At 39.1% G+C, this 27,647-nt stretch overlaps 1 protein-coding gene across 2 annotated transcripts in view; it reads left to right on the top strand.

The window, feature by feature from the left end:
• ATG5 (autophagy related 5) overlaps positions 1-27,647 on the top strand; it is a 118,961-nt gene that overhangs the window by 28,562 nt on the left and 62,752 nt on the right. For both annotated transcript variants that reach the window (XM_006098008.3, XM_023761769.1), the window contains exons 4-5: positions 408-486; positions 16,914-17,076. In XM_006098008.3, the coding sequence (XP_006098070.1) occupies positions 408-486; positions 16,914-17,076 (242 nt within the window). The remainder of the gene's footprint in view (positions 1-407; positions 487-16,913; positions 17,077-27,647) is intronic.

Below are 27,647 nucleotides of genomic sequence, written 5' to 3'. Positions count from 1 at the left end.
AATTCCCAAAATTTTCTAAAATTTTAAGTTGTTGTAAAAATTGAAAATATATTTAAATAAGCTTTATAAAACAGGTTGCCCAGTATGAATACTGGGATGATAATTAGGTATTATTGTAGTGTAACATAATAGTGCTCCTGGCTAATAAAAGATGCTTTTAGCACAATCCCATTATGTACATTGAGGCTTCCCTGGGGAATGAAATGATTAGAAGAGAAACCACCTCCTGCCTGAAATTAATACCATATTAGCCCAGGCAAGTAACAGTATAAAATGTCACCTCCCTGTGATAATGTGGTCAAAGTCCCCTGATACTTGATGTTAAAACGTGCTGGAAATTTATTTTGGAGTTGTAGTTATAACTTTAAATATTTATTCTTTCTTAAAATATACTCTTTCATTTTTAGGCATTATCCAATTGGTTTGCTATTTGATCTTCTTGCATCAAGTTCAGCTCTTCCTTGGAACATCACAGTACATTTTAAGGTATAGTTTAAATAGCATTTCCCATTTTTCCCACTTGTGCTTAGTAAGTAGACATAGAATAGAATTTTTTAAAAATCGAAGTTGTTTATTGCTTTCCCCATGGCACTTTTTAATGGCTAAGCTGCCACTAGTGATTATCTATAAAATACTTTCAATTTCTTCCTAACTGTTGGCAGAACCATTTAAACATTTAATGTATAAATACCTATTCTTTGTTGGAGCCAAATACACTTCAAAATTTATAATATTTTGGAATATTTATATTCATTAAAAAATAAATCTCAAATTGGAAGAGCAAAATTCTCATTGTGGATGTGGGCATGGGAGTAAGGAAGGAGAAAACTTAAAACTGGGTAACTCTAAGGCCTTTTTGATTGAATTGAGGGAAGGGTTAGGAGATAGAAGTTTAAAGAATTGAACTGATTCTGTTTTGAGAAATATTAATTCCTGTAATTTTAAAGAGACCAGGCTAGATTTATTGTAACCTAATTTTACCTCAATATTTTATCAAGTACTGGTCCATCTTTTCCCCTAACCATCCTGATTCTCCATCTCCCATCCCCCAAGCAATTCACAAACACCTCTGAAGATTGAACCACCTCTATTATTTGATCACTAAGCACTGATACTGCAGTGGAAATAGATAGTGAGAGAGGGGCATGTTAAGAGTTTGAAAAGTCATTTAGGTGTTTGATTTCTTTTCCCATAAGGTGCACATTCAAAGTCATTGCCCAAAGGAGGCTTACTCGTTTCTTCCTAAAATGCTTTTCTCCCCATCTTACTGAAATTGAATTTGTGAGTCACTGGGATTTATTTATCTATTGTTTGCACTAATGTGCTTTGCATGGTACTATGCCATGTTACCGAAGATTTTAGTTACCATGGAATCATACAGAATGAAAACATGCTTTTGATATACATGTGTTTCACTTTCCATGGTACCATGCAAAGCAAGGACTGTCTGTATATAATAAAGTTTAGAATGGTGTGAAGATTAAATTACTCCAAATGCAGTAAGAGTAGAAGTCCCATATTTCCTAACAAGTATTTCCCATATGTTGAAAAATAATTCCAGTAATTAGTGTGTGTGTGTTTGTGTGTGTGTAATGTACTCTCAAAGACTTTAGAATTTGTTAAAATATTATTCATTCATTCAACAAATATTGAGAGTTTGTTGTGTGTCAGCTAGGCACTGTTCTAGGAGCTTGGAATGTATGCGTGAATGACACAAAGACATCAGACACTTTATGGTACCTACCTGGCACTACATACTAAGCCCTTTGTAATTATTGATGGAATGAGACAATGTGTTGTAAGAACGATAGAGAAAGTTTTGAATTGTTAGGATTGGTATAGTGTAATGGTTCTTAAAGGGCACTGTGAACCCATGGGAGTTTCCAAAATCTTGTCAAGGGATTAATGAGGTCAAATCTGTTTCTTTAATAGTAAATATGAAGTTGCTGTTTGTTCTTTCCACTGTACTTATATTTGTACTGATGTGCAGAAGTGTTGCTGGGTAAAACTGTTGGCACCTTAGCACCAAGCAAAGCAGTGCACCAAACTACTAGTATTCTTCACCACCACACACTGACCGTTCTGGATGAAGCATTACAAATTATTAATTATTGTTAATCTTGACTTTTCAGTACATTTCATTTTAATCTCTAGTGAAATGAAATGGGAAGTACACGTAAAACATTTTGCTGTATGGCAAATATTGTGTTGTCCTAAGGAAAAGCACTTGTGCCCTTATTTGAATTGCATGCTGAACAAGCCGCTTTTTTTTATGAAACAGCAATTTTTATTTAAAAGAGTAACTATAGACGAACTTTGGTTTTTTAGACTTGGATATTTGTCAGACAGTTTCATGAAAATAAACAAAGCGAGCCTCTCATTGCAAGTAAAACAACTGACAGTATTTGTTGCCAGTGACAAAACTTGAACTTTTAAGTGAAAATTAGAATTTTGGAAAATATGTATCTGCTACCATGGGCTTGGCCGTTTTATTCTTAAAAGAATTTTTGATGAGGTTTAAAGTCATTTTAACAAATCTGATTTTTAAGAAATCTTATGTAATGAAATATGTCAACATTCGGAGAAGATCTGCATTAACTCAGTAAACAAATATTTTACAAATGGTCAATGCATGTTAAGTCATGCATGTGTAAAAAGATCCATTCAAAGTGCTAGGTTAGGTTTTTAGTGCTTGGGAAGGTACTACCACTGGTCCTGGTTGGTACTTGTTCTTTAAGTATACTTGTAGGACTGACCACATCCCTTTTCTGATGGACTAGTTAGAGAGCCACTGTATCTCTCAGGTAATTTACCATATCCCAGCTTCTTCCACTGTGCATTGATGACAGAGGTCGGAGTGTTCTTTGGCACACTTCTGATAGCTGTACTTCCTAGCTCTAAATATTGGTGGCTGTTTTATAGTATCTCTCATGTGATTTTAGTTATCTATTGCTGTGTGACAGATCACCACACATGTAGCAGCTTAAGGCAACAAACATTATCTCACAGTTTTTCTCGGTCAGGCTTACCTGGATCTTTTTCTTAGGATATCACAAGACTACGATCAAGGTGTTGGCTGGGCTACCTTCTTGCCTGGAGATTTGAGAATCTGTTTCCAAGCTCTCTCAGGTTCTGGCAGAATTCATTTTGTTGTGATTGTAGGACTGAGGGCCAGATCTTCTTGTTGACTGTGAGCTAGAGGCTGCACTCAGCTCCTAAAGGCTGCTTGAGTTCCTTGCAATGTAGATTTTCCCTGTATTTCAGCTTACTTCATTAAGTCAACAAAAAGAGCCTCTAGAACTAAAGCAAGACTGGAGTTTTATATAATGTGACATAATCACAGGGGTAATATATGACCTTTGCCACATTCTTTTTTTTTTTTTAATATTTTTTTATTTATTTCAGAGAGGAAAGGAGAGGGGGAGAGAGATAGAAACATCCATGATGAGAGAGAATCATTGATCGGCTGCCTCCTGCATGCCCCCTAATGGGGATCAAGCCCACAACCCAGGCATGTGCCCTTGATGGGAATTGAACCTGGGATCCTTCAGTCCACAGGCCAACTCTCTATCCACTGAGCCAAACCAGCTAGGCCACATTCTTTTGGTAAATGCAAATCACAGGTCCTGCCCATACTCCAGGATGTATAGATAATGGAAGGTCACACATAAAATTTTATGAAATATGGTTTGTTTAGTCATTAATTTATTTTTCAAATATTTTGAGGTTAATATGTTCTTTCAGCTATGACAGAGTAACTGGATTGAATTTTTCCTCCAGCCACAAACAGTTATAAAACTCGACAAAATATATGAAATAGAACAGTTTCAGGCACTGGACATTAGAGAAAGAGGACAAACAAAGTGAGCCCCACATTCAGCCCATCTATACTTCAGGACAGTTTCCTGATATGTCATGGGGAGTTGGACTCAAGCAGAGCAAGGAGGTTCTGTTGATCTAAGGATGGAGAGATTGGAGTTCAGGGCTGCTGAAACAACTAGAACTTGCTAAACAGAGTATCAGAGAAGTGGGAGTAGACGTATAAGTGTGAGTTACCCTTGAGTACTGGGCAGAGACCTGAGCTACACATGCATAGGTGATATTCCTCTAGGCCTGGTACAGAGTGTATGTTAAGGGATTAAGAGTGAGACAAGTCCCATGATGTTGTATCCCAGCTCATCCACAGTAGAGAGAGACGTAGTTAACATACGGAGCATTTATTTGAGGCACCAGAAAGGGCATGTTGTAGGAGTAAGGAGCATACTTCAGGGTAGTGTTGGCAAATTATGGCTCATGTGCTAAATCTGGCCCAGTGGCTGTTTTGTATGGCCTATGATCTAAGGATGGTTTTTATTAAAAAAAGAAAAAAAAGAGAAGGAACCAAGATGGCGGCATAGGTAAACGCCTATAGTTGCTGCCTCTCACAACCACATCAGAATTACAACTAAAATACAGAATAGCTATCATCCAGAACCATGGGAAAGCTGGCTGAGTGGAAGTACTACAACTAGAGAAGTGAAGAAGAGAGCGCATTGAGACTGGTAGGAGGTGTGGCGGCCCAGAACGGGCTGGTCCGGCACTCGGGTGTGCCACCCTTTTAATTGGGAGGGAGATCGCCTCTGCGGAGGCCGCCTGGAGGAGTAAGGAGTACTAGCCCCACACCAGCCCCCCAGCCCAGGGTTCCAGAGCTGGGGAAAGAAGTCCCTACGGGCAGTAAAAACTATGGACTGTAAAAACTAGTGCGGATTGGGGCTGAGTGACACAGAGGCTCCTGGAAACCCAGCTGCTCCCCATAAAAGGCCGGTACCGCAAACTGAATTTACAAGCTCCAGCTTGCGTTGAGCTCCAGTGCCAGGCGAGGCTCTGGGGGACCCAGACACATACGGGGAGAAACTGGACTGTCTGGCATCGGGGTAGGAACATGGGGGCAGCTTTCTTCCAGATGGAGGTGCTCGCAGCAGTCATTGTTCCCATGCTGGGACCTCCCTGGTGCAGGGCTGACTGGCAGCCATTTCTGTTTGCTCTGCCCTGGAGATTCTGAGACCTTGCCCTACCCAATTTACAACCCACCCAAGCTGTGTGTAGTGGCTTTTGCATATCAATGGTCTGTTCTTTCTCAGCCTAAAACCTGTCAAACAAGCTGCATTTGGGTCAGGGAGCCCCAGAGCTATCAATAAAAGGCGCAAGGCCACCACCAACATCAGCCTGCCTTGCTTCACAGCTGGGCCTCATCTGGGCACTTCCAAACCCGACACAAAGAGGAAGAATCTGCAGATCTCTCTGTAGCTCCTGCTGAGTGGCCCCAGGCAGTGGCTGACTTTGCACCTTCCTGTGTACCCAGTGTACCCAGTGGTCAGTGTGAGACCATACCAGATTACAACTCTTCACTTCCATAAGTGACACACTCAAGGGTCAGACTCAGTGAGCACCAAAGCCCCACTGAAGTAAGTCCTGCCCCATAAGGGTATCTCCTGCACAGCAGCTCTCCCACTGTAGTCGCAGCTGGTCCCCACAGCCAATTGTCCTGGAGGTCAATTCCTCCCAGCGACACCAACAGCAACCAAGGCTCAATTACAACAAGACTGTGCACACAGCCCACAAAGGGGTGCACCAAGAAGAGTGTCCACCTCAGGTGATTGGGAGGCTGAACCATTGGGCCCTATAGGACACCTACTACACAAGGCCACTCTCTCAACTCAAGGAGACTTAGCAGCTACCCAATACGTAGAAACAAACACAGGGGAACAGCCAAAATGCAGAGACAAACAAGTCACAAATGAAAAAAATGGAAGAAATCAAACTATTGGATATAGAGTTCAAAACCATAGTTATAAGGTTACTCAAGAATCTTCTAGAAATCTCTGAGGAACTTAGTGAAACCTTCAGGGATCTTGGTGAGAATGCCACAAAAATGGAAAAGGATCAGTCAGAAATTAAGCATACACTGACTGATAATATATAGGGATTCAACAGTAGACTAGAGGATCCCAAGAATCAAGTCAATGATTTGAAATACGAGAAAGTAAAAAATACCCAACCAGAAGAGCAAAAAGAAAAAAGAACCCAAAAATATGAAGATAGTGTAAGGAGCCTCTGGGACAACTTCAAGCATACCAGCATCTGAATTATGGGGGTGCCAGAAGAAGAGAGAGAACAATATAATGAAAACCTATTTGAAGAAATAATGACAGAAAACTTCCCCTACCTGGTGAAAGAAATAGACTTACAAGTCCAGGAAGCGCAGAGAACCCCAAACAAAAGGAATCCAAAGAGGTCCACACCAAGACACATCATAATTAAAATGCCAAGGGCAAAAGACAAAAAGAATCTTAAAAGCAGCAAGAGAAAAACAGTTAGTTACCTACAAGGGAGTACCCATATGACTGTCAGCTGATTTCTTAATAGAAGCTATGCAGGCCAGAAGGGAGTGGCAAGAAATATTCAAAGTGATGAATACCAAGAACCTACAACCAAGATTACTCTGTGCAGCAAAGCTATCAGTTAGAATTGAAGGTCAGATAAAGAGCTTCACATACAAGAAAAAGCTAAAGGAGTTCATCACCACCAAACCAGTATTATATGAAATGCTGAAGGGTATTCTTTAAGAAGAGGTAGAAGAAAAAAAAGGTAAAGATAAAAATTATGAACAACAAAGTGACAACAGATACATATCTATCAACAAGTGAATCTAAAAATCAAATGAATAAAATATCTGATGAACAGAATAAACTGGTGAATGGAATAGAATCAGGGGCATGGAAATGGAGCAGTTTGGTGATTCTCAGAGGGAAGGGGGTGTGGTGGGGTGCGGGAAGAGATTAGACAAAGATCTTATATGCATGTATGCAGTACCAATGGACACAGACAATAGTGTGGTGAGGGCCTGGGGTGGGGTGGGAACTGGTTGGAGGGAAGCTATGGCGGGGGAAGGGACATCTGTAATAATCTCAACAATAAAGATTTAAAGAAAAATAATACTTTGTGACACATGAGAATTTCATAGATATAAAAGCCTGATATGCAAAGCGTCCCCTTGGGAGTTCGACCGGGAGTTCAATCGCTCACTATGATGTGTGCTGACCACCAGGGGGCAGCGCAGAACAAAGGAAGGCCCCAGCTGGCAGTGGGGAAGGGAGGCCCTGACCGGCAGCCACTAGGGACCCTACCTGTGCATTGATTTCGTGCACTGGGCTTCTCTTATGATATATAAAATATAAATTCTAGTGACCATAAATAAAAGTTGTATTGAAATTCAGCCATCTATGCAAATTCGTTTAGAAGTTACTTTTGGGCTATAATTACAGAGTGTAACACTTGGTTTAGAGATTGTATGGCTCACAAATCTAATACATTTACCATTGGCAAACAGAAAAAGTTTGCCAACTCCTATTATAGAATAAAGATTGCTCAAGATCTGCCCTAATATAGCCTAAATTAAGCCTTTTTAGGATAACAGAGAGGCACCAGGTAGAACAAAGCTCAACAAGAAAGATCGTATAATTATACACTGTATTCACAGTATTCAGCATACAATCAACTATGATTAGAATGCAAATAAGCAGGAAAACTTGAACCATATCGGGGAAGAAATGCTGCTAATAGAAACTGGCCCTGAGATAACCCACATTTGTAATGATCAAAAATGAATTAAAGCAACTACTAAAAACTGAGTGACTTAAAATAAGATCACAAAATTGTAGAACTGAAAAGAACAGCATCTGAAATGAAAAATTCACTGGATGGGCTTAACAGTGAATTGGAGATGCCACAAGAAAGGTCTTGTGAAATTATCTAACGTGAAGAGCTGAGAGAAGAATATGGGGATGGGGGCGGGACGGAGTCCCAATGACCTAGGTCAGTGGTTGGAAAACCGCGGCTCGTGAGCCACATGCTTCTCTTTGGCCCCGTGGCATGGGCCATGAAGTTTCAATCACACTGTACGTGTGTGCCTGCACGTGGTATTTTGTGGAAGAGCCACACTCAAGGGGCCAGTTTGCCGACCACTGACCTAGGTTAATATCAAGCAGTCTAACATACATGTAATTGGATTCCTAGAAGGAGGGGAAAGGGAATGAGCTAGAAAAAATATTTTTAAGAAACAATGATTAGACTTACATTTCTTAGTTCAAAGATACAGTAACCAAAACTGGGATAGACATAGATTAAGAATACAGGTGAGGTCCGGGTATAAGCACATTTATGGGCACTTAATTTTTTGTATGGGTGTCAAGACAGTTTAGTGGGGGGAAGAAAAGTTTTTCAACAGATGGTGCTGGGCCAACTGAATATCCACATGCAAAGGAATGAAAGCGCTAAAGTTAAAAAAATAGGAGTAAATTTTTTGATCTTTGATTAGGCAGTGATTTCTTACGTAACACTTAGAGGGCAAAGCAACCAAACAAAAAATAGGTCTGTTGGATTTCATCAAAATGAAAAACTTTTATGCCTCAAAGGAAGTGAAAATACAACCCGCAAAATAGAAAATATTTGCAAACTCACATATCTAATAAGGGTCCAGTATCCCGGATATACAAAAAAGTCATTGAATTCAATAATAAAAATAAATACCCAATTAAAAATGGGTAAAGGATTTATATAGGCATTTCTCCACAGAAGATACATAAAACGGCTAGTAAAAGATGTTCAGCATAATTAGTCATTAGGGAAAAGCAAAGAAAGACTCCAGTTGCCCTGCCCTGGTTCAGTTGGTTGGGTGGTGTCCCGAACACTGAAAGGTTGCTGGTTCGATTCATAGTCAGGGCACATGCCCAGGTTGTAGGCTTGATCCCCAGTAGGGGGCATTTGCAGGAGGCAGCCGATCAATGCTTTGCTCTTACATAGATGTTTTTCTCTCATCCTCTCTTCCCCTCTCTCTAAAAAAAGTCAATTAAAAATATTTTTAAAAAGACTCCACTAAGTTACCTTTTCACGCCCATTAAGTAGCTATAATTTAAAAATTGGACAGTTGTTGTGGACTAATTGGTACTCTCATATGTTATGTTACTATTGGGAAAGTAAAATGATGCATCAATTCTGTAGAACAGTCTGGCAGTTCTGCAGATGGTTAAACATAGACTTGTGGTATGACACACTAATTACACTAATAGTTATGTACCCAAGGGAATTGAAAACATGTCTACCTCAAAACTGGTACATTATGTTCATAGCAACATTAGTCATAGTAGCCAAAAAGTGGAAGCATCCCAAATGCTTATCAACTGTAAAAACTGTGTTCATATAACAGAATGTAATTTGTTCATGAAAAGGAGTGAGGTACTGATATATACTATAGCATATATGAACCTTGAAACATCATACTTAAGAGAAAGAAAGCAGACACAAAGGCTGCATATTATATGATTTATATATGAAATGTTCAGAATATGTAAATCTATAGAGAAAGTATATTAGTGGTTTTCAAGGGCTGAAGAGAGGGCAGAATGGGGAGTGGCTGCTTACAGATGTAAGGTATCTGGAGTGATGAAAATATGTGGTTAGATAGTGATGGTTACACAACCTTGTAAGTATACTGAAAACACTGAATTGCACTCCTTAAAATAGTGAATTTTAAGTGAATTGTATATGAATTATATCTCAATTATAAAATAATGGTTACTAATTTTCCATATTTGGGAGAAAAAAAATCATTGTGTATCACAGAAGCTCAGCAAATCCCAAGCAAGTAAATATATAGAACACTACACCTGGGCACATCATAATTAAACTGCTGAAAGCCAGTTTCAAATGGAAAGTTAAAAGCAGACACACAAAGATGGCACATGACATAAGAGAACAGTAAGGTGAATGATGGCTGGCTTTGCATCAAACAGTGGAGATCAAAAGACAATGAAACGACATCTTAAAGGACTGAACAAACTACAGGCAGGAATGAAGAGCTCTGGCAATCTAATCTAATAATAGACAAACATGGTAATTGACCGTACCTTTGCTACGCTTCCCATAGGCTAATCAGGGCGATATGCAAATTAACTGCCAACTAAGATGGCAGTTAACTGCCAACAAAGATGGTGGCTAATTTGCATACTGCAGGCAGGGTAGGACAGCGCCAGGCCCCCGTGTGCGACTGGGGGGCGGGTTGGGGCTGGGGCGAAGGCAAGCGGTGCCGATCGCCTCGCCAGAGCCCTCGCCCGCCCACCGGAGACACGCGGGGCCCACTCCGAGAGAGAGAGAGAGAGAGAGAGAGAGAGAGAGAGAGAGAGAGAGATTGATTGAGAGAGAGAGGCGGAATTTGGCATCCTGCATCCCTCCCTGATCGACCACTATGATTCCAAGCCAGTGAGGGCTGTCTTCTGGCCGCAGCTCCAGGTCCCTCACTCCCACCCCAGGCCCGAGAGCACAGTGCTGGGCAGGGGCACCCAGGGGTTCGGGAATGTAGCGCGAGGGGCCAGCACGACGTGGGGGGGTGGGGGGCTGTGTTTACACCGCCAAGTTCTCCACTTCTGCCCTGGCCCGTGCATCCCTCCTCCTTCCCCTCAGAGGCCCAGCTCCTGCCTACATGCTTGCTGGGCAGGCCCAACTGCACCGGGGAGTGAGCCATGGCAATCAGGATGGCCATTTCCTGGGATGGGACGGCCGGACCACGGCAATTCACAAGGGCGATGAGGCCCGTGGGGCATGCGCAGCCCTTGGGTGGCAGGGGTGGCCGGCCAAGCCGAGTCTGGCTTCAGTGGGGCCAGTGGGAGCCCGAGGCCACCCCAACCCCCACAGGTCCTGGGCGGACGGTGGCTCAGTGGAGAGCGGTGTCTCCATGCATGGTGCCCAGGGGCGGCTGTGAGCTGCTGCAACCCCGCCCCATGCTTCAGGGAGGGGGAGAAGGCTCGCAGCCACCAGCACGCTAGGCTGCACTGCCTGTGCCTCAGGCTGCCAGGTTGGCAGGGTCCAGAACAGGTGAGCTGCTCCCTTCCCCCAGTGGTAGAACAGGGAGGAGAGCGCTGGGTGCAGGGAGAAGTTCTCAGCTGGGATCCTTCTGGTGTGGGGCAGGGGCCCAGCCTGGGCCTGGTGGGGAGCTTAGGAAGTCTGGCTAAGCAGGCGCTGGTTCATACCAACTCTTACTCTGCCATTTTCCTCCAGCTCTTCAAGCTAGCCCCCCCTGCCCCACCTGTCCAGGGGAACGGGCTCTGGGTGACCTCCCTGAGCTCAGACTGTGGACCCAGAGACCTCAAAGAAGAGTGCCTGGCCGGGCCCAGGCAGGGGCCGGTGCAGAACTACCAGGGCAGAGTTGCTTCGGTGTCTCGGTGAAGTTTGCAACTGACCCAAGGAGGAAACCCGAGAGGGGAAAGGCCGGGAGGCATGAATTGCCAGCACTTTAGCCACTTGAAAACAGCTCCACTTCGGAATGTGAGGCGGTTGTATGTTCAGCTGAGAAGTGAGGGGGCTGAACTCCACCGTCGCTGGGCTCTTGTCAGTCTGAGGCCCAAGCGTCCACCACAACAAGAAAAGAACAGAGCAAGGGGCCCAGAGGAAGGGAGGACAATTGAAGAAAACCGTGTCTAGACTTTGCCCAGCCCTCTCCTTCTTTCTGTTGCCTACAAGAGCCCCAGGCCCGGTCACAGTTCTGTCTCTACCTTTTAGTCCCCTATTCTCCAACCACAGAGGAAAGAAATAAGGAAGGAGTCTGTGCTGCCTTCAGAAAGTATCTATATACCTGATCGGCCAGTTGCCTTCCACAGAGGGAGGCCAGACTGCGGCTTAGGCCCGCTCCCCACTGGGACATCAGTAGGACATCCTGTGAGGGCTCCCAGACTGTTAGAGGGGGCAGGCTGAGCTGAGGGATGCCCCCCGAGTGCACAAATTTTTGTGCACTGGGCCTCTAGTGGTAAATAAATGGTAAATATAAAAGATTATCTCTTTTAACTTTAAAAGAGAAATGACTGTTTCAAGCAGTGGTTCTCAACCTGTGGGTCGCGACCATCGGAAAACATATAGCATATCAGATATTTACATTACGATTCATAACAGTAGCAAAATTACAGTTATGAAGTAGCAACGAAAATAATTTTATGGTTGGGGGTCACCACAACATGAGGAACTGTATTAAAGGGTCGCGGCATTAGGAGGGTTGAGAACCACTGAAGGAAGAATAATACAGTTTTAAGGAAGGTTAATGTGCTGTGCAGTGCTTAGAGGGAATTTAAGACTTTTTTCTATTTGTAGGGAAACACACTACCGATAGCTGGAATGAAAAATGGGATATCGCTACAGATCCTACAGCTGTTTAAAGGATAGTAGGAAATATTATGAACAACTTTATGACAGCAAATTTGACAAATGGACAAATTCAATGAAAATACAACTTACCAAACTGACACAAGAAGTAGCAAATATGAATAGCCCCTTAATGTATAAAGAACAAATTTCTCACAGTGAAATTTCTTGCCTAGTCTCATTAGTGAATTCTGATATTTAAGGAATAAATAATATCAATCTTTACATATGGTTTAGTAAATAAAAGGGAGGGGAATGTTTCCCAACTTGCTTTGCAGGCCAGAATAATTCTGATACTAAAACCTGTTAAAGATATTAAAAGAAAAAATAACTGCTGACCAGTATCCTTAATGAACATATTGGTAGGTGCAAACACTCTCATAAAAATACTAGCAAATCGAGTACAGCAACATTTGAAAAGGATAATGCACCATGACCATGTTGATATCATCCCAGGAATGATCAGGGTGATTCAGCTTTTCAAATATCAATTAATCAATGTAATTCAGCACATTAACGGAAAAAAAGTAGAAAAATTATATGATCAGATTAAATAGATGCAGAAAAAACTTTTGAGAAAATTCAGTTCCCATTTGTTATCAAAACGCTTTAGCAAGCTTTTGAATAGAAGGGAATTTTCTCAATTTGACACAGTAAATATGAAAAGCCTACAACTAAAAATCGTAGTAAATGGTGCTTCAATGAATGTTTTCACTCTAAGATCAGGAAATAGGCAAAATTGTTCCCATCACTTCGACACAGGCAGTTTTGGTTTTGCTCTTCTAAAAAGGACTGTGCCATTAAAAATCAAAGGATTTATGGGGACAATGTCTTAGGGGCTCAAAACTCAAAAACTTCTTTAGTGGCAAATGAAAAAGATAGGAATCTAATAAATAAGAGCACAGTTTTATAAATGTTAAATAATTAAGAAATACTTAAATGCTGTAAAAAAATGTGGCACTTTATGTTAAAAAAGACTAGACATTTGCTTGTAGGAATGAACATTGTAAGGGTTTGCTGCTTGTCAGTTGTGAAAGGAAGGTTATCTGAAATTAGACAAAATTGGAACATTGGCTGTGAATAGCTCATAATGTGGATTGAGGTAGCAGGTCTGTTTCTGAGATATGTCTGTTTTGTGTATTCTTTTGTGGCTTGGTATAGCTGGATGCAGTTTTCTGTGCTCCCTAGTATTTCTTGTAGACAATATTTATAAAGATAAACATGAAATTCACATTGCTCTAATTGTCCGTTAATATATCTTGCACGTAAACAGACAATTCATATATATGTATATATGAACATATAATATGCATAATAATATTATATATATGCTCATATGGGAATAACCAATGAGCACATGAAAAGGTGCTCAACATCTTTAGTCCTCAGGGAAATTTATATTAAAATCACAATGATATTGTTTCACACTCTAGTGCAGGGGTGGGCAAACTTTTTGACTTGAGGGCCACAATGGGTTCTTAAACTGGACTGGAGGGCTGGAACAAAAGCATGGATGGAGTGTTTGTGTGAACTAATATAAATTCAAAGTAAACATCATTACATAAAAGGGTATGGGTTTTTTTTGTTTTTTTTTAGTTTTATTCATTTCAAACGGGCCGGATCTGGCCCGCAGGCCGTAGTTTGCCCACGGCTGCTCTAGTGTAACTAAAATTAAAAATATTGACAGTACCAATTTTCAGGATATGAGTAACCCTCATACATTGTTGGTGAGAGTGTAAATTGTACTATCTCCTTGGAGAACAGTTTGACAGTTTTTAAATAAAATTAAACATAAACTTCCTCTATGACCCAACATGTTTTCAAGATATATACCAAGAAAAATGAAAATATGTGCACAAAAGATTTGAACACTAATGTTATAGCAGTTATCTTAATAGCCAAAATCTGGATACAATCTTAATGTCTAACAGATTGGGGATTAACAGATTGTTGAACATTCAGGGGTATACTACTCAGCAACAAAAAGAACTAACTACTGATACATGCAGTAACAGATGAATTTCAAAAGTGTTAGGTTAAGTGGAAGATGCTAGATTACACAATGCTACATAGTCTATGATTCTGTTTATATGCAGTTATATAATAGGCAAAATTAGTCTCTGATGATAAAAATTAGATCAGTGATTAGCTGGGATAGAAATGAGGGAACTGATTGCAAAGGGCACTAAGGAACTTTTGAGGGGTTATAGTAATATTCTGTACCTTGTTTGGGCTGACAGTTATGCAGTGTCAAAATTCATCTTAACTGTCCACTTAAAATTTCTGCATTTCACTGTCTGTAAATCATATCAATAAATTTGACTTATTTTTTAAAGTTTATTGAGAGAGGACAGAGAGGTGAGAACAGTCATGGTCTCTGACTTGTGGTGCTTTAAGAGTAGGGTGACAGAATATAAATATTATAGAATCAACTAGAAGGAATTTGTGAAAACTTAACCTAGACTTGGGGAATAAGAGAAACTTCCTGTAGAACATGATGTCTAAACTGAACTTGAAGGTTGAGGAGGACTGGGGTGGGAAGTCGTCGGGGGGAGGGGGGCAGGGCAGGCGTGTAAATGGTAGAGAGATAGGCAAGGACAAAGAGTTACAGGTGGAGGAAATAGATTGTGTAAATGCACAGAAATGAGAGTATGTCTGAAAGAATGTTTGAGCAGATGACATATTCAAGATCATTGGAGTAGAGAATGTGTGTGGTGGGGGAGTGGTGAAAGAGAAGAGTATATGAAATGGGAGTAAGAGATTTTGCTGGAGATGTTGGTTAGCAGAGATGTAAGTCATTCAGAAAACGGAAGGCTTTAGAAGTAGTTTGATTTTATCCTAAAAGTAGCAGATCAGTTGAGTGATTTGTATTTTAGAAAGATCACTGTGAATCCAAATATAAAGTATAAATGAAAAGTGTAAGACTGCATGGGAACCAGTTGGGAGGTTTTCAGAACGGTTAATTTTTATTTATTTATTTTTTTCTGTGTTAAATCTCTTTATGCTTCATATACTTAGAGTGGTTTCTAGTCTTTTTTTTTTAATTGTTTTATTGCTTAAAGTATTACAAAGGGTATTACATATGTCTCCTTTTCCCCCCCGCCCTTGACAATCCCCTGGCCTCCCCAACCCCCCAGTGTCTTATGTCCATTGGTTATGCTTACATGCATGCATATAAGTCCTTCGGTTGATCTCTTACCACCCCCTTCTGCCCCCCTACTCTCCCCGGCCTTCCCGCTGCAGTTTGACAATCTGTTTGAGGCAGCTCTGCCTCTGTATCTATTTTTGTTCATAAGTTTATAATGGTCTTTATTATCCATGAATGAGTGAGATCATGTGGTATTTTTCCTTTATTGACTGGCTTATTTCACTTAGCATAATGCTCTCCAGTTCCATCCGGTTCATTTTTAGTTTGTGCTGGAAAGTGGCACTGGGAATGTTGAAAGTGGGTGGCTTCAGATCTTCTTAGGATGTAGACTCAACAGAACTTGAGTGGATGAAGGAGTTTTTTTTACTTAGGAGTTTTCCATGACTTAAGTTATTGAATGTTTTCTATTAATACAGTAATACAATTAGGCTACAACTAAATGCTATTTTCACCATTATTATCGGACTCTTTATTGAAGGACTTATAGAACAAAATCTTTTCCTACAAAATAACATTCGAATATAATCATTAAGTATTTAGGTGTTATGGAGGAAGTGGTGTTGCATAGTGGTTAAGAGCTGGGACTCTGAGGCAGACTGATATTAGCTCTACCACTTGCAAGCTATAGGACTATCTACTCCCTGAGCTTTAATTTTAAAAAAATCTCTGTGATAGCAATGACAGTAGTGTTTAAAGGGTTATTATAAAGTTTAAATTATAATTATATAAAAAATCTTAGCACAATGTTACATAGTATTCAATTAGTGTTAGGTATTGCTGTTATCTTTTTTTTCCAGTGAAGAGTGCATTAGTCATCTCATTTGCATAACAGTTTATCTGACCTGTGATCATTGCCTCTACTGCCTGAAAGATTCACTGAAGGTATAGGATATAAATTTGGCTATTTGACCTTAAACATTACATTTTAACAGCTTTCTTAAACTCTAATTGGCCTGTAGCAAACTATGCATATTAAAAGTGTATACTTTGATAAGTTTATACCACACTTTATGTATTCATTTACCTTTTGACATTTAGGTTGTTTCCTGTTTTGTTATGTTTTTTTTTGATGATACAAATAAAGCTGCTGTGCACATTAATGTACAAGTCTTAGGTAAATACCTAGTTGTAGAGTAACTGGATCAGATGATAGGTATATGTTTACTTAACAAAAACTATCAAACTGTTTTCCAAAGTACTTGTACCCTTTTACATTCCCACCAACAGTGTGTGAGAGTTCCATTCCACACTCTTGCCAACACTAGGTATGGTCAGTCAGAAAGCTACTTTTAAAATTAGTACTATTTTATATTTTTGTTTCATGTTGTTATAAACATATCATGTACGGTTTATTTGGAAGAAGTATAAAATATACCTGTACTAAATCTTTAGTTGTTCTGAAGTCTCTTCATTAAGAAGGTAAGAGATGGTTTACTAAAAATATTGGAAAATCGGGGAGATACAGTTCTTTAAGAAGCTAATTTTATACTGTTTTATATGTGTATCTATATATATATATATTTTTTTTTCCCTTCGATAGGGTTTTCCAGAAAAGGACCTTTTGCACTGTCCATCTAAGGACACAATTGAAGCTCATTTTATGTCTTGTGTGAAAGAAGCTGATGCATTAAAGCACAAAAGCCAAGTAATCAATGAAATGCAGAAAAAAGATCACAAGCAGCTCTGGATGGGATTACATAATGGTAAATATAGCAATGTTTAATTTCAGAACACCCTTTATAAAGTATGGAGTAATTGTAATTCTGCGATTAATTGGTACATCTTAGGATTGATGGTACAAGTTTAGATTCCAGTCTCTAAGCACAAAATTTTGCAAAGAAGCTATCTTTAGTTATCCCTTAAATTGTACCCTCCCAGTATCCCTCTATTCCTGGATTCCCCAGCATTGGACTGATTGCTTTGCCTATAGCATATCACAGTGGAAACTTCCTGTGTTTAGCTTCTGGGAAAAGTACCTTACTCCTAATCATGATCCTTTGGAATTGCAATTGCATACTGTTTGCATACCAAAGCACCTCCATTTGGGCAGGGCATTTGGGCAACCTTTGTTTTCTCTGAACAATAAGACTTGCTTTGTGCTTAGATACTCTCTCCTGGGACTTAGAAAATACACTCAAGGAAAAAACTGAGGGCTATCTGTAATTTACCTCTGTATTCTTCATCTTTTAGAGATCATACTTCCTTAATCTTTCCTGCACTGATTGCCCTCCAGTGCCTTCAGACAGTTGTATGTACAGGAAGTCCTTTTGCACCAGCGGTTCTCAATCTGTGGATCGCGAACAATGAAAATACATCCTGCATATCAGATATTTACATTGCAATTCATAACAGTAGCCAAATTACAGTTATGAAGTAGCAACGAAAATAATTTTATGGTTGGGGGTCACCACAACATGAGGAATGTATTAAAGGGTCGCGGCATTAGGAAGGTTGAGAACCAATGCTTTGCACAAATCCAATATGCATGAGTTTTAGTTAACATGGTTTAGTTAAATAATATCATTCCAAGTTGCCAAGATAGTAATCATAAAAGAAAAAAAATTTTTTTGTAATTTTGTATGGTGACTGATGGTAACTATTGTGGTGATCATTTTGCAGCATATACAAATATTGAATCACTAGAGGCCCGGTGCACGAATTCGTGCATGGTGGGGTCCGGCCGTCCGCCTCCAATTTGGGTGGAGAGGGCCGGTTGGGGGCAGGGCTGGCCAGGGGGAGTTATTAGTGTCAAAGATCTTTGCAGGATGTATACAAGTTTGCTATTGGCTTTCGGATGAGTTGAAGCTTCAAAGGCACTTTAGTGTAGGGACACTTACAGCTTCTGTTTCTAAGCTTCTCCCTAGACAGGTAATGTGGTTTAGTTCCCTGCTGACAAACCCTCTAAAGAGAGGCCATGGTGTGACGTGGCTGTCCTCTTTGGTAGGAAGCAGTGGAGAGAGAACGTAGGAAGATAGTGGCTGTTCTGGGCACCTCTCCTGGACACCTGACTGACAGTCCAGACCGTGAGCAGTTTTCCTCCTGATCACTCCTCATTCAGACTCCTGGTCTATGAAGGCTGGAGAGCGTTTACTTACTTAGAATCAGTGAAGGTCACACTTCAGGGGGGCTCATTGGGGGTGGGACCAGCAGGGGCAGGGGCTGTGTGTGGTTGGCTGGCCGGCCCCACCCCTGATTGGGCCGGTTGGCCGCCGCAGTGCACGTCATACCCACCGGTCGTTCTGGTCATTCCGCCCTTTGGTCATTTGGCTTTTATATATATAGATTGTGTTGTACACCTGAAACTAATTTAATGTATGTTAATTATACTTCAACTTAAAAAAAGTTCCAGTTTCCCAAGAATATGGTTCAAATTTCATTTGCCATGCTATTTAATAATTACATAAAGTACAAGCTTGATTGCCAGCTCTTCAGTTGTGAATCATTATGCAACAATACATATGCATTGTGATCGGTGATCAGTCACTTCACTTCTTTCTGTGTCTGTCAGTGAATTGTCATTATGCATCTGTTATTTTCATCCACAGACAGCAAAACATGTAGTTATGTTAACTCCTGGTCTCCAGTCCACAGAAAATTTTATAACACTGGATAATCAAAAGAGAGAGTTGGCTAAGAAAGATGAAAATGAAGTAAAGAAAGAAAAAGTAATAAATCTGGAAGCTAAATTTGAATAGAATGTAGAATTATAGAAGACATAGCTGACTGTGAGAGTGTGAACACTACCACCATTTGAGAGAGTTTAGATAACAACCACAGGAAATTAATGAAGGTGAACTTTTCCACATACATGTGGGAAGTGTTGTGATGAAAAGAGTGAAGTTATCCCAGAGGAAGTGATGCTGGCAAAAAAACACATTAAAGGGACAGATATTTCATGACATTGAAAACGAAAATGGTAGTATGTTAGAAATTGATTCAAACTTGCAGAGGAGTATGACAATTCACAGTTTATGAAATACTAGAGGCCCAGTGCACGAAATTTGTGCACTGGTAGGGCCCCTAGTGGCTGCCAGCTGGGTACTCCCTCCCTTCCCCTGGCCGCCTGCAGCCGCAGCTGCCACCAGCCGGGGCCTCTCTCCCTTCCTTTGGCTGGCCCTGCCCCCTGGTGGAACTCCTGGTCGAGGGGACAATTTGCATACTACACTTTTATTATATAGGATTCTTGCTGGTAAGTTACATGTTCAGGAAGCAAGCACTATTCAAACATACTTAAGCTTTTTTTTTTAACAAAGAAATAAAACACTAATTCTCCATGTTCCTAATGTTTTAAATTACTGTGTACTAAATAAATACAGTATTAGTCTTATTTACATTTTTATTTTTCTGTACATTTATAACCAGAGTTTTTAATGTTTTTGACAATTTTGTAAAGATTACTGAACAATTGTGATTTTCTCCTTAATTGTTATGATCACTTTGCATGTTTACATCTTGCATGGTTACTTTTCCAGTCCCATACTGCTATGCAAAGCAAGGAATGCCAATGATCTGTCCATCTCTCAGAATTGTTTTTGGACATGGAGTTAGTCCAATATAAGCTGCTCTTTTATAGCAGCTATTAGAATAAAAGAGAAGACCCTCCCCCCCCCCAAAAAAAACACACCTATAATTGAAAAAAATGTATATATATGCATTACCCATGGACACAGCCAATGGTGTGGTGAAGTAGGGGAGGGGCAGGGATGGAGGCAGGCTAGAAGGGGTCAGTGGGGGCGCGGGGAGGGGACATCTGTAATACTTTAAACAATAAAGATAAAAGAAAACAAAAAGCAAAAAATTAAAAAAAAAAGTGATCCAGTTTTACCTTTCTGGATTATATTGTCACCATGTCAAAGAGGTGTTCATAGTTATTTAAGTATTAAACTTTCATTATGCAAGATACAGAGTATTATCTAACTTCAGTATACAAAAGGCACATATTTTATGACTCTGTACTGTAAAATAAATTTTCTCATTTCTTTTAAGTGTCTTAGATTTAACCTGAAGTACATGGAGTTGCTCATGTTTGTACCTCTCATAATTTAGCAACTATATTATTGCAGAGGTAGGCACCAGGCTTTTCACCTCATTTATATTACAGAATTCACAAATTTTTATTAAATGATTAAGAGTTTACAATCTCTTAAAGTATACTTTTCCCTTTTCCTTGCTGGTTATTTGAAGATGAAGTGACATTGTAGGAGACTTGTGAATCAGAAGGTTGCCTAAATGGAAGAAGACAGGAATCTTCCGACGAGAAAAGGGGTCTGAAAACAATTTGGCTTCAGAATTGAAGTAAATAATTTAAATGGACATTTAAGTAGATGTTCTTTATTTTTAAATATATTTTATTGATTTTTTACAGAGAGGAAGGGAGAGATAGAGAGTTAGAATCATTGATGAGAGAGAAACACCGATCAGCTGCCTTAAGTAAAAAGTTTAATACTTAAATAACTATGAACAAGGGCAACCAAGGTACATGCCCTTGACTGGAATTGAACCTGGGACCCTTTAGTCTGCAGGCCGACGCTCTATCCACTGAGCCAAACCGGTCAGGGTGTAAGTAGATGTTCTTGAACTCTATTGTGAACATGATGAGTCAGCTACAGAGAGCTTATTCATAAGCAGAAGGATGCTAAAAAATATTAAAATGTTTCATTTGGGGCATTAGAGGGTTGGGTGTGGAGGGTGATGGTTAAGAATTGTGAAAAGGAAGGTCTGGTTTTTAGTTATCAGCTCTGCTAGTAGCTTCTTGGGGCAAATCACCCAGTTCTTTTAGCTTCAGTTTCTTTCTCTTGTAGGTGTCCTTAGAGGCTTTAGTGAAACACTAATACAGTTTATGTGAAAGTGCTTGAAAGGAAGCAAAGCTGTCTTGATAAAAAGAATTATCAAGAAGTCACTTTGAGACTCCAGAACTAGGGTTGGCAAACAGTGGTCATGGCCAGCCATCTGTTTATGTAAATAAAGATTGGAACTCTGCCACACCCATTCATTCATGTTTTTTCTGTGCTGCTTTCATGCCACAGTGGCAGAGTTAAATAGTCATGGCAGAGACCATGTGGCTCACCGCCTAAAACACTTATCTTTGTTGACCCTTTTAGAAATACTTGTCAGCCATAAAAAGGTTGACCAAATCAACAGCTCATATTTATCATTGACCTAGAGCATGATTCAAAATGTCACATACTCAGAACTTGGTATAGCATAATGTATCAGACTTAGTGTAATAACTGCTTTCAGTGATTATTTTTAAGACATTTAAAAAATATTTTTTTTTATTGATTTCAGAGAGGAAGGGGGAGAGAGAGAGAGAGATAGAAACATCAATGATGAGAAAGAATCATGGACTGGCAGACTTGTGGGCATGTCAGCCTGCAACCTGGGCATGTGCCCTGACCTGGAATCAAACTGTGGCCTCCTGATTCATAGGTTGATGCTCAACCACTGAGCCACGCCAGCCAGGCGTGGAATAAAATTTTTTCCCTGGCCAGGTGGCTCGGTTGGAGCATCATCCTATACACTGAAAGGTTTCAGGTCCAATCCCTGGTCAGGTTGTGTCCAGGAGGCAACCGATTGATATTTCTCTCTCACATTTCTCTCTCTCTCTCTCTCTCTCTCTCTCTCTCTCTCTCTCTCTCTCTCTCTCTCTTTCTCTCTCCCCCTCCCTCCCTCTTTCTCCCCCTTCCTCTGTCTCTTAAAAACCCCAATAAAAGCATCCTTGGGTGAGGATTAAAAATATATTTTTTTTATTCCATTTATATATTTAGCTATTATTTTTTTAGCTATTATGTTCAGTTTTGTTTGTGTTGGTAATGATTGGGCTTACACACTCAAAATATTATGTGAGTTATCCTGTGGATACTGGAGACTTTGATAGTTTATTTTCTACTTTTTAAAAATTAAAATATTAATTTAGGAAATTTTTAGCTGGGTGAAGGTTATAGAAAATGCTACTGTCTACATTAAAGTAAATTGGTAAAAGGTGGGTGTAGAAGTTAATTTGTTCCTTCTGCTTAGAATGCCCTTTCCAATCCTTTTTGTCTATGTAACTTCTGCTTATGTTTTAATGCTCATCTCTTTTGCCACCTTCTATGTGAAGCCTTCCCTCTTTTTTTAGCCAATAAATATTTATAGAACATCTAACTTGTGCCTGACACTGTTTTAGGAGCTAGTAATCATCCAGCAGTGATTGAACAGACATGGACCCTGTCTTCGTGGAGCTTATAGCTAGTGAAGACAGAACTTTTCATACTATCGTGGCTCCTTGTCCATTTATATGCACTTTTGCTCTCATATTTCATCACACTCTGGAATAGTTATAGTTTATGTATTCTGCTGGAATACAAATTTCTCCTGGTTAGACTGTATTACACATTTTGGTATCCCCAGCACCTACTCTAGTCTTAGGCATAGAGTAGACAAAATAAACATTGACTGAATGAATGACTCCTTTATTTTATTCCTTTCTCATACTATAAGGAAATCATATTAACAGCTTTTTATAAGTAGTTTAATATTAGTACAAAATAGCAGAAGTGCCTTGTTTTAATTTACCGAAATAGAGTTTGTTTACGAATTTTTCCATCCAGAAGAAAGTCCTATTAATTTGTGAAGTCAAAGATTATTTCACCTTTTGGTTAGTATAATTGCAAACTGGTCAAGATTGAGACATAGCAGATGGTAAATTTATTTATTCAGAACTGCACCTGTAGAGTATAACAACTAAACAATGATTTAAACATTTTTTGAATACTTTCAAATGCTAATTTTAATTTTTCAGATCTCTGTGAAAGAAATAAGAAAAGCTTTGAAACCAAGAAAACTCATTTAAGACATACTCTGCCTTTCAGTGTTTTTTATGGGTTTTCCTTTTTGATGTAAAAGTATAACTTCCCTGTGTAACAGAGTTAGTGACTGCAAAAAAAAAAAAAAGAAAGTACCATTTTTATTATTTATAAGGCAGTTGTCACCAATGTGCAGGTATTAAATGTCAAGTTGTTTTTCTTATAAGCTAGAGATTTGAGGAAATCTCTAAAAAAAAGTAATATATGATTTAGTTTTCAGCCTTAATTTTCTGTATATATTAAAAAAGAAATGATGGCATTAAATAAATTTATAGACCTTCAAATAAATGCAAGTTTTGACTGCTAAATGTTGAATATACTAGTATATATGTTGTTTCTAAAGTGTGGTTAATCTCTTCGAGCTAGGTTATGTTTTAGACAAATTAATTATTTTTTGGAGTACCATTCTAACTTAATACTGGTTTTTAAGAGGAAATAGTGATTAGCTAACCATGATTTTTATAGAAGGTCATAACATTTTGAAAGTACTTTTGTTTGGTAGGTGAAGTAAAAGATAAATGCAGTGGTTCCAGCTCTTTGGAGGCTTGTATGATAGAGGCAGTTGGGTTGTAATTAGATTGCTTTGCTTTCATTAGTTGCATATCTATATACACTGAGTGTCCAGATTATTATGACCACCTGATTTTAGCTAATTTGTTTGTAGGCAAATTAGCTATAATTTCGCGCTGAAGTTGCTAGAGGGCCAGACCATTATAAATAGGGAAGCAGGTTGTTGACCATGACAGTACAAGTGATTTTTTTCTGAAGATATGGGTAAACAATGCGATTTAACAGTCTTTGAATGTGGGATATATTTGAAAGTGAATCAATAGTATGCTATAATTTCATTAAAACTAATTGTGCTTACATTTTTTAAAAATATATTTTATTGATTTTTTACAGAGAGGAAGGGAGAGAGATAGTTAGAAACATCGATGAGAGAGAAACATCGATCAGCTGCCTCCTGCACACCTCCTACTGGGGATGTGCCCGCAACCAAGGTACATGCCCTTGACTGGAATCGAACCTGGGTCCTTTCAGTCCGCAGGCCAACGCTCTATCCACTGAGCCAAACCAGTCAGGGCTATGCTTACATTTTTAAAAAATATATTTTTATTGACTTCAGAGAGGGAGAGAGAGAATCATTGATCAGCTGCCTCCTGCATACCTTGAGCCCAAAACCTGGGCATGTGCTCTGATGGGGAATCGAACTGTGACCTCCTGGTTTATAGGTCGACACGCAACCACTGGGCCACACCAGCTGGGCAGTGCTTACATTTTTGAAGTAACATGTGTCTTCTATATTTTTTCTTTTTCTTCTTCTTTCGCTTAATTTCATCTCCCTTTCTAGATTTCCTTGTGGTACTTGACCTAGTTCTACATATATATATTAACACTTCTTCTGTCTCTCTTCTCACTTAAGTTTACTTAGTCTCTGACCCATTCCTTCATTATCTTTGTGGGGTCTGGATGGCCAAATAAATATTTTAGCTCAGAAATCTCTAACTAATGCTGGCCAGTGTATGATCTATTCCCAGGTACCTATTTCATGTACTTTTTAAACAAAGACATGGAAATTACTTTCTTGAGAATTTCAGCATTTCAAGCCTCTCCTCTCTCACCCCACCGCTGTGATACTCTGTTTACTCCATCTCTGCGTATGCAGACCAATTCTGATTCAGTGGCTATGAAAATAAGCTCTGGGTGTCAGAATTCTCTGTATTAGTGATGTCTTTTCCTGAACCAGAGACGTAAACACAGTTCTATAATAGGCTAATTTCTTACTATTCATTGCATGTCACTTACTGCTTTAAGAACTAGAAGATTCAGAAATCCTTTTATGTGAAAACCACATTTAAGTATTAAACTATGCCAGTATTTTAATTAGCTGAATTCAGAGAGCTGCAAGGTTTTAACACAAACACTAAAAAAGAAGCAGCCCTTAAAAAAAAGAGTACAAAATAAACTAATTTGTTCATCTAAGATGCAGTGTGTTGAGTCAAGTTCTGATTATTATCTTCAAAGTGGCTTTCTACTTATGCATTTCTTCCCCCAGAGTCCATTTAGGATTCAGACTATTCTTGATTCCCTGGCTTTTTTTTTTTTTTTTAAACATGTAGCTTATTTCTATCATTAACAGTAGATGGATATCAATAAAATATCTCATTTTTAAAATTGGAGTTAATTTCCATAAAAGATTTAACCAGCAAAATTTTACTTTATTTTAAATTATCATAAGCCACACTCAAAATTAAACTTCAAGATTTTTGGGGCTGTTTTTCTTTAGCTAGCTTCTTGTTTTTGATAATATTCTTCTTAGATTTTCTCATAGGCTTGTTAAGGGGAAAGGCTTTACATTTAGAAGTGTCTCCCCCCCCCCAATATTTTTATTTATCAAATTATGATATTACACTCAAAGAATGTTATTTCACACCAAAGAATACTGTGTGAGATTCAGACATTTAAGTTGTAAATGAATAAGTTGAGAAATACGGGTAGAAAATTTTAAATTTTATCAACTCTATTCCTGCTAGAATTCTTGGAATCCTGATTAATTTTTTGTGCTTTATAAGATACATTTTGTATGCCACTTATCACTAGAAGCTATTGAATAGGTTTAAAATACTATTTAGCCCAAAATAAACTCATTATGGGAAATAATAAAGTATATTCCTATTTTTTGAGGTATGTGTAGAATGTTAAGAATCAGCTTTGTTTTGGCAGTGAATGAGTTAAGACAAATTAATTTTGCAGTAATGCCACCTGAATAATCCTAATGGCTAAAATTTGAACTATGATTTTTCAGTTTCACTCATCATTGTCCTTGTCTTTTAAGAGGTGTAGTTCCTAATTGAGTAATATTTTCACTTGATTATCACAGTGCATTTCCCCTGATTCTCATTGAAAAAATATGACTTAGTGAATATGTTGAAGCAAATATTTATTTCTGCAGCAGTGACTGCTAACTGTTCAGTTTTGTCATCTGTAACTGCCAAAGGAGATGAAATTAAACTACTGTGATAGCTGAAATAGATTATTTTTTTCCCCACTCAAAGTTTGTTATATGAATGCGTTTGGGGGTGCCATATAAAAATGAGACCCCAAATGCATTGGGCAATTGAGGTTTATATGTCTTCATGGTCAAAGGAGAAGGGGGGCAGGAGCCTGAGATTTCAAAGGAATAGGCAATTCACAGGGAGCTGACAAGGAGCAGAACACACGTGGCAGGCAAATTCTCGCTAGGATACCCAGAAACAATGGACATGGGAGCATCTAGCTACTTGGCCACTGCCTGGAGCCTGCCTATCTAATGGTACAAGGTGAATATGCTAAGTTTCCATTCCTGGAGCAGGCCTTTTCATCTGAATCTCTTGGGGTAGGAAAGGGTTAAAGGTTCTTTTTGAGTCTTTTGTTTCTCAACGAGCTTAAATTACGATTGCAAAAGGCAAAGTTTTGGGGTGGCAAAACTTTGGTCCCCTTCACTATTACCTGACACTATCATGAATTTTGAAGTATAGAACTCTGGAATTTTTGATAACATGAACATTCCATTCATTAATGGTTTCCCAGATTCTTCTTAATCATAGGTTATTGAATTGACTCAACTTGGAGTTTTACCAAGCAAGTAGTGTTTTTACTTATAGAAATGCTACTGAAAGTTTTCTGTGATAAGGGTAGCATCCCTGAGAGCCTGCTGGTTTGATGATCACAGGCAAATCATTCACCTGCTTTGAACTGCAGTTTCTCCTATGTAAAATGCTATGAACATCAATTGGGTTTTTAAAATGTCTAAATTCTGTTCAGGTACATTATTAATAAAAATGATCTCTGAGGTCCTATTACAATCAGAACCCACAACTTTTTACTCTAGCACATTTTAGTCTTGTTTTGTTTAGTATCACTTCTTTACTAGCCTAACCTTTTTTTTTTTTTTTTTAAGAGCGAGTGGAGGAGGTGGGGAGAGTGAGAGAGAGAAATGTAGATACATAAATGTGCAAGAGATGCATTAATTGGTTGACTCCTCATTGTGCCCAACCTGGGCCTGGGATCAAGCCTGCAACCCAGGTATGTGCCCTTGATGGGGAATCAAACCCACAACCCTTCAGTGCTGGTGCCAGCGCCCTAACCACTGGGCCACCAGCCTAACCTTTAACATGTTTTTTAGCATCTGTCATTTAGTCATTTACCTTTGAAAAGATGGGGACAGAGTGGGGAGGACTTGACCCATCAAGCACTACTAATTTCAAGATAAAGGACCAACCAGACCCATTAAAACTTGTGATAATTGTAGGTATGTCAGTTTGGCTTCCTCAACTACATATTAAGTGAAGGAAAAATCCTATTGTATGTGTTGTATTTTGTTTGTTTTTTAATTCTCTATAGAGCTCTCAGTACTCAATTAGGTACATAATTGGAACAAATAATTCAAC

This window comes from Myotis lucifugus, unplaced genomic scaffold (assembly GCF_000147115.1).
Source record: "Myotis lucifugus unplaced genomic scaffold, Myoluc2.0 scaffold_216, whole genome shotgun sequence".
NCBI lineage: Eukaryota > Metazoa > Chordata > Mammalia > Chiroptera > Vespertilionidae > Myotis > Myotis lucifugus.
This window is presented reverse-complemented; position numbering and strand designations above follow the sequence as displayed.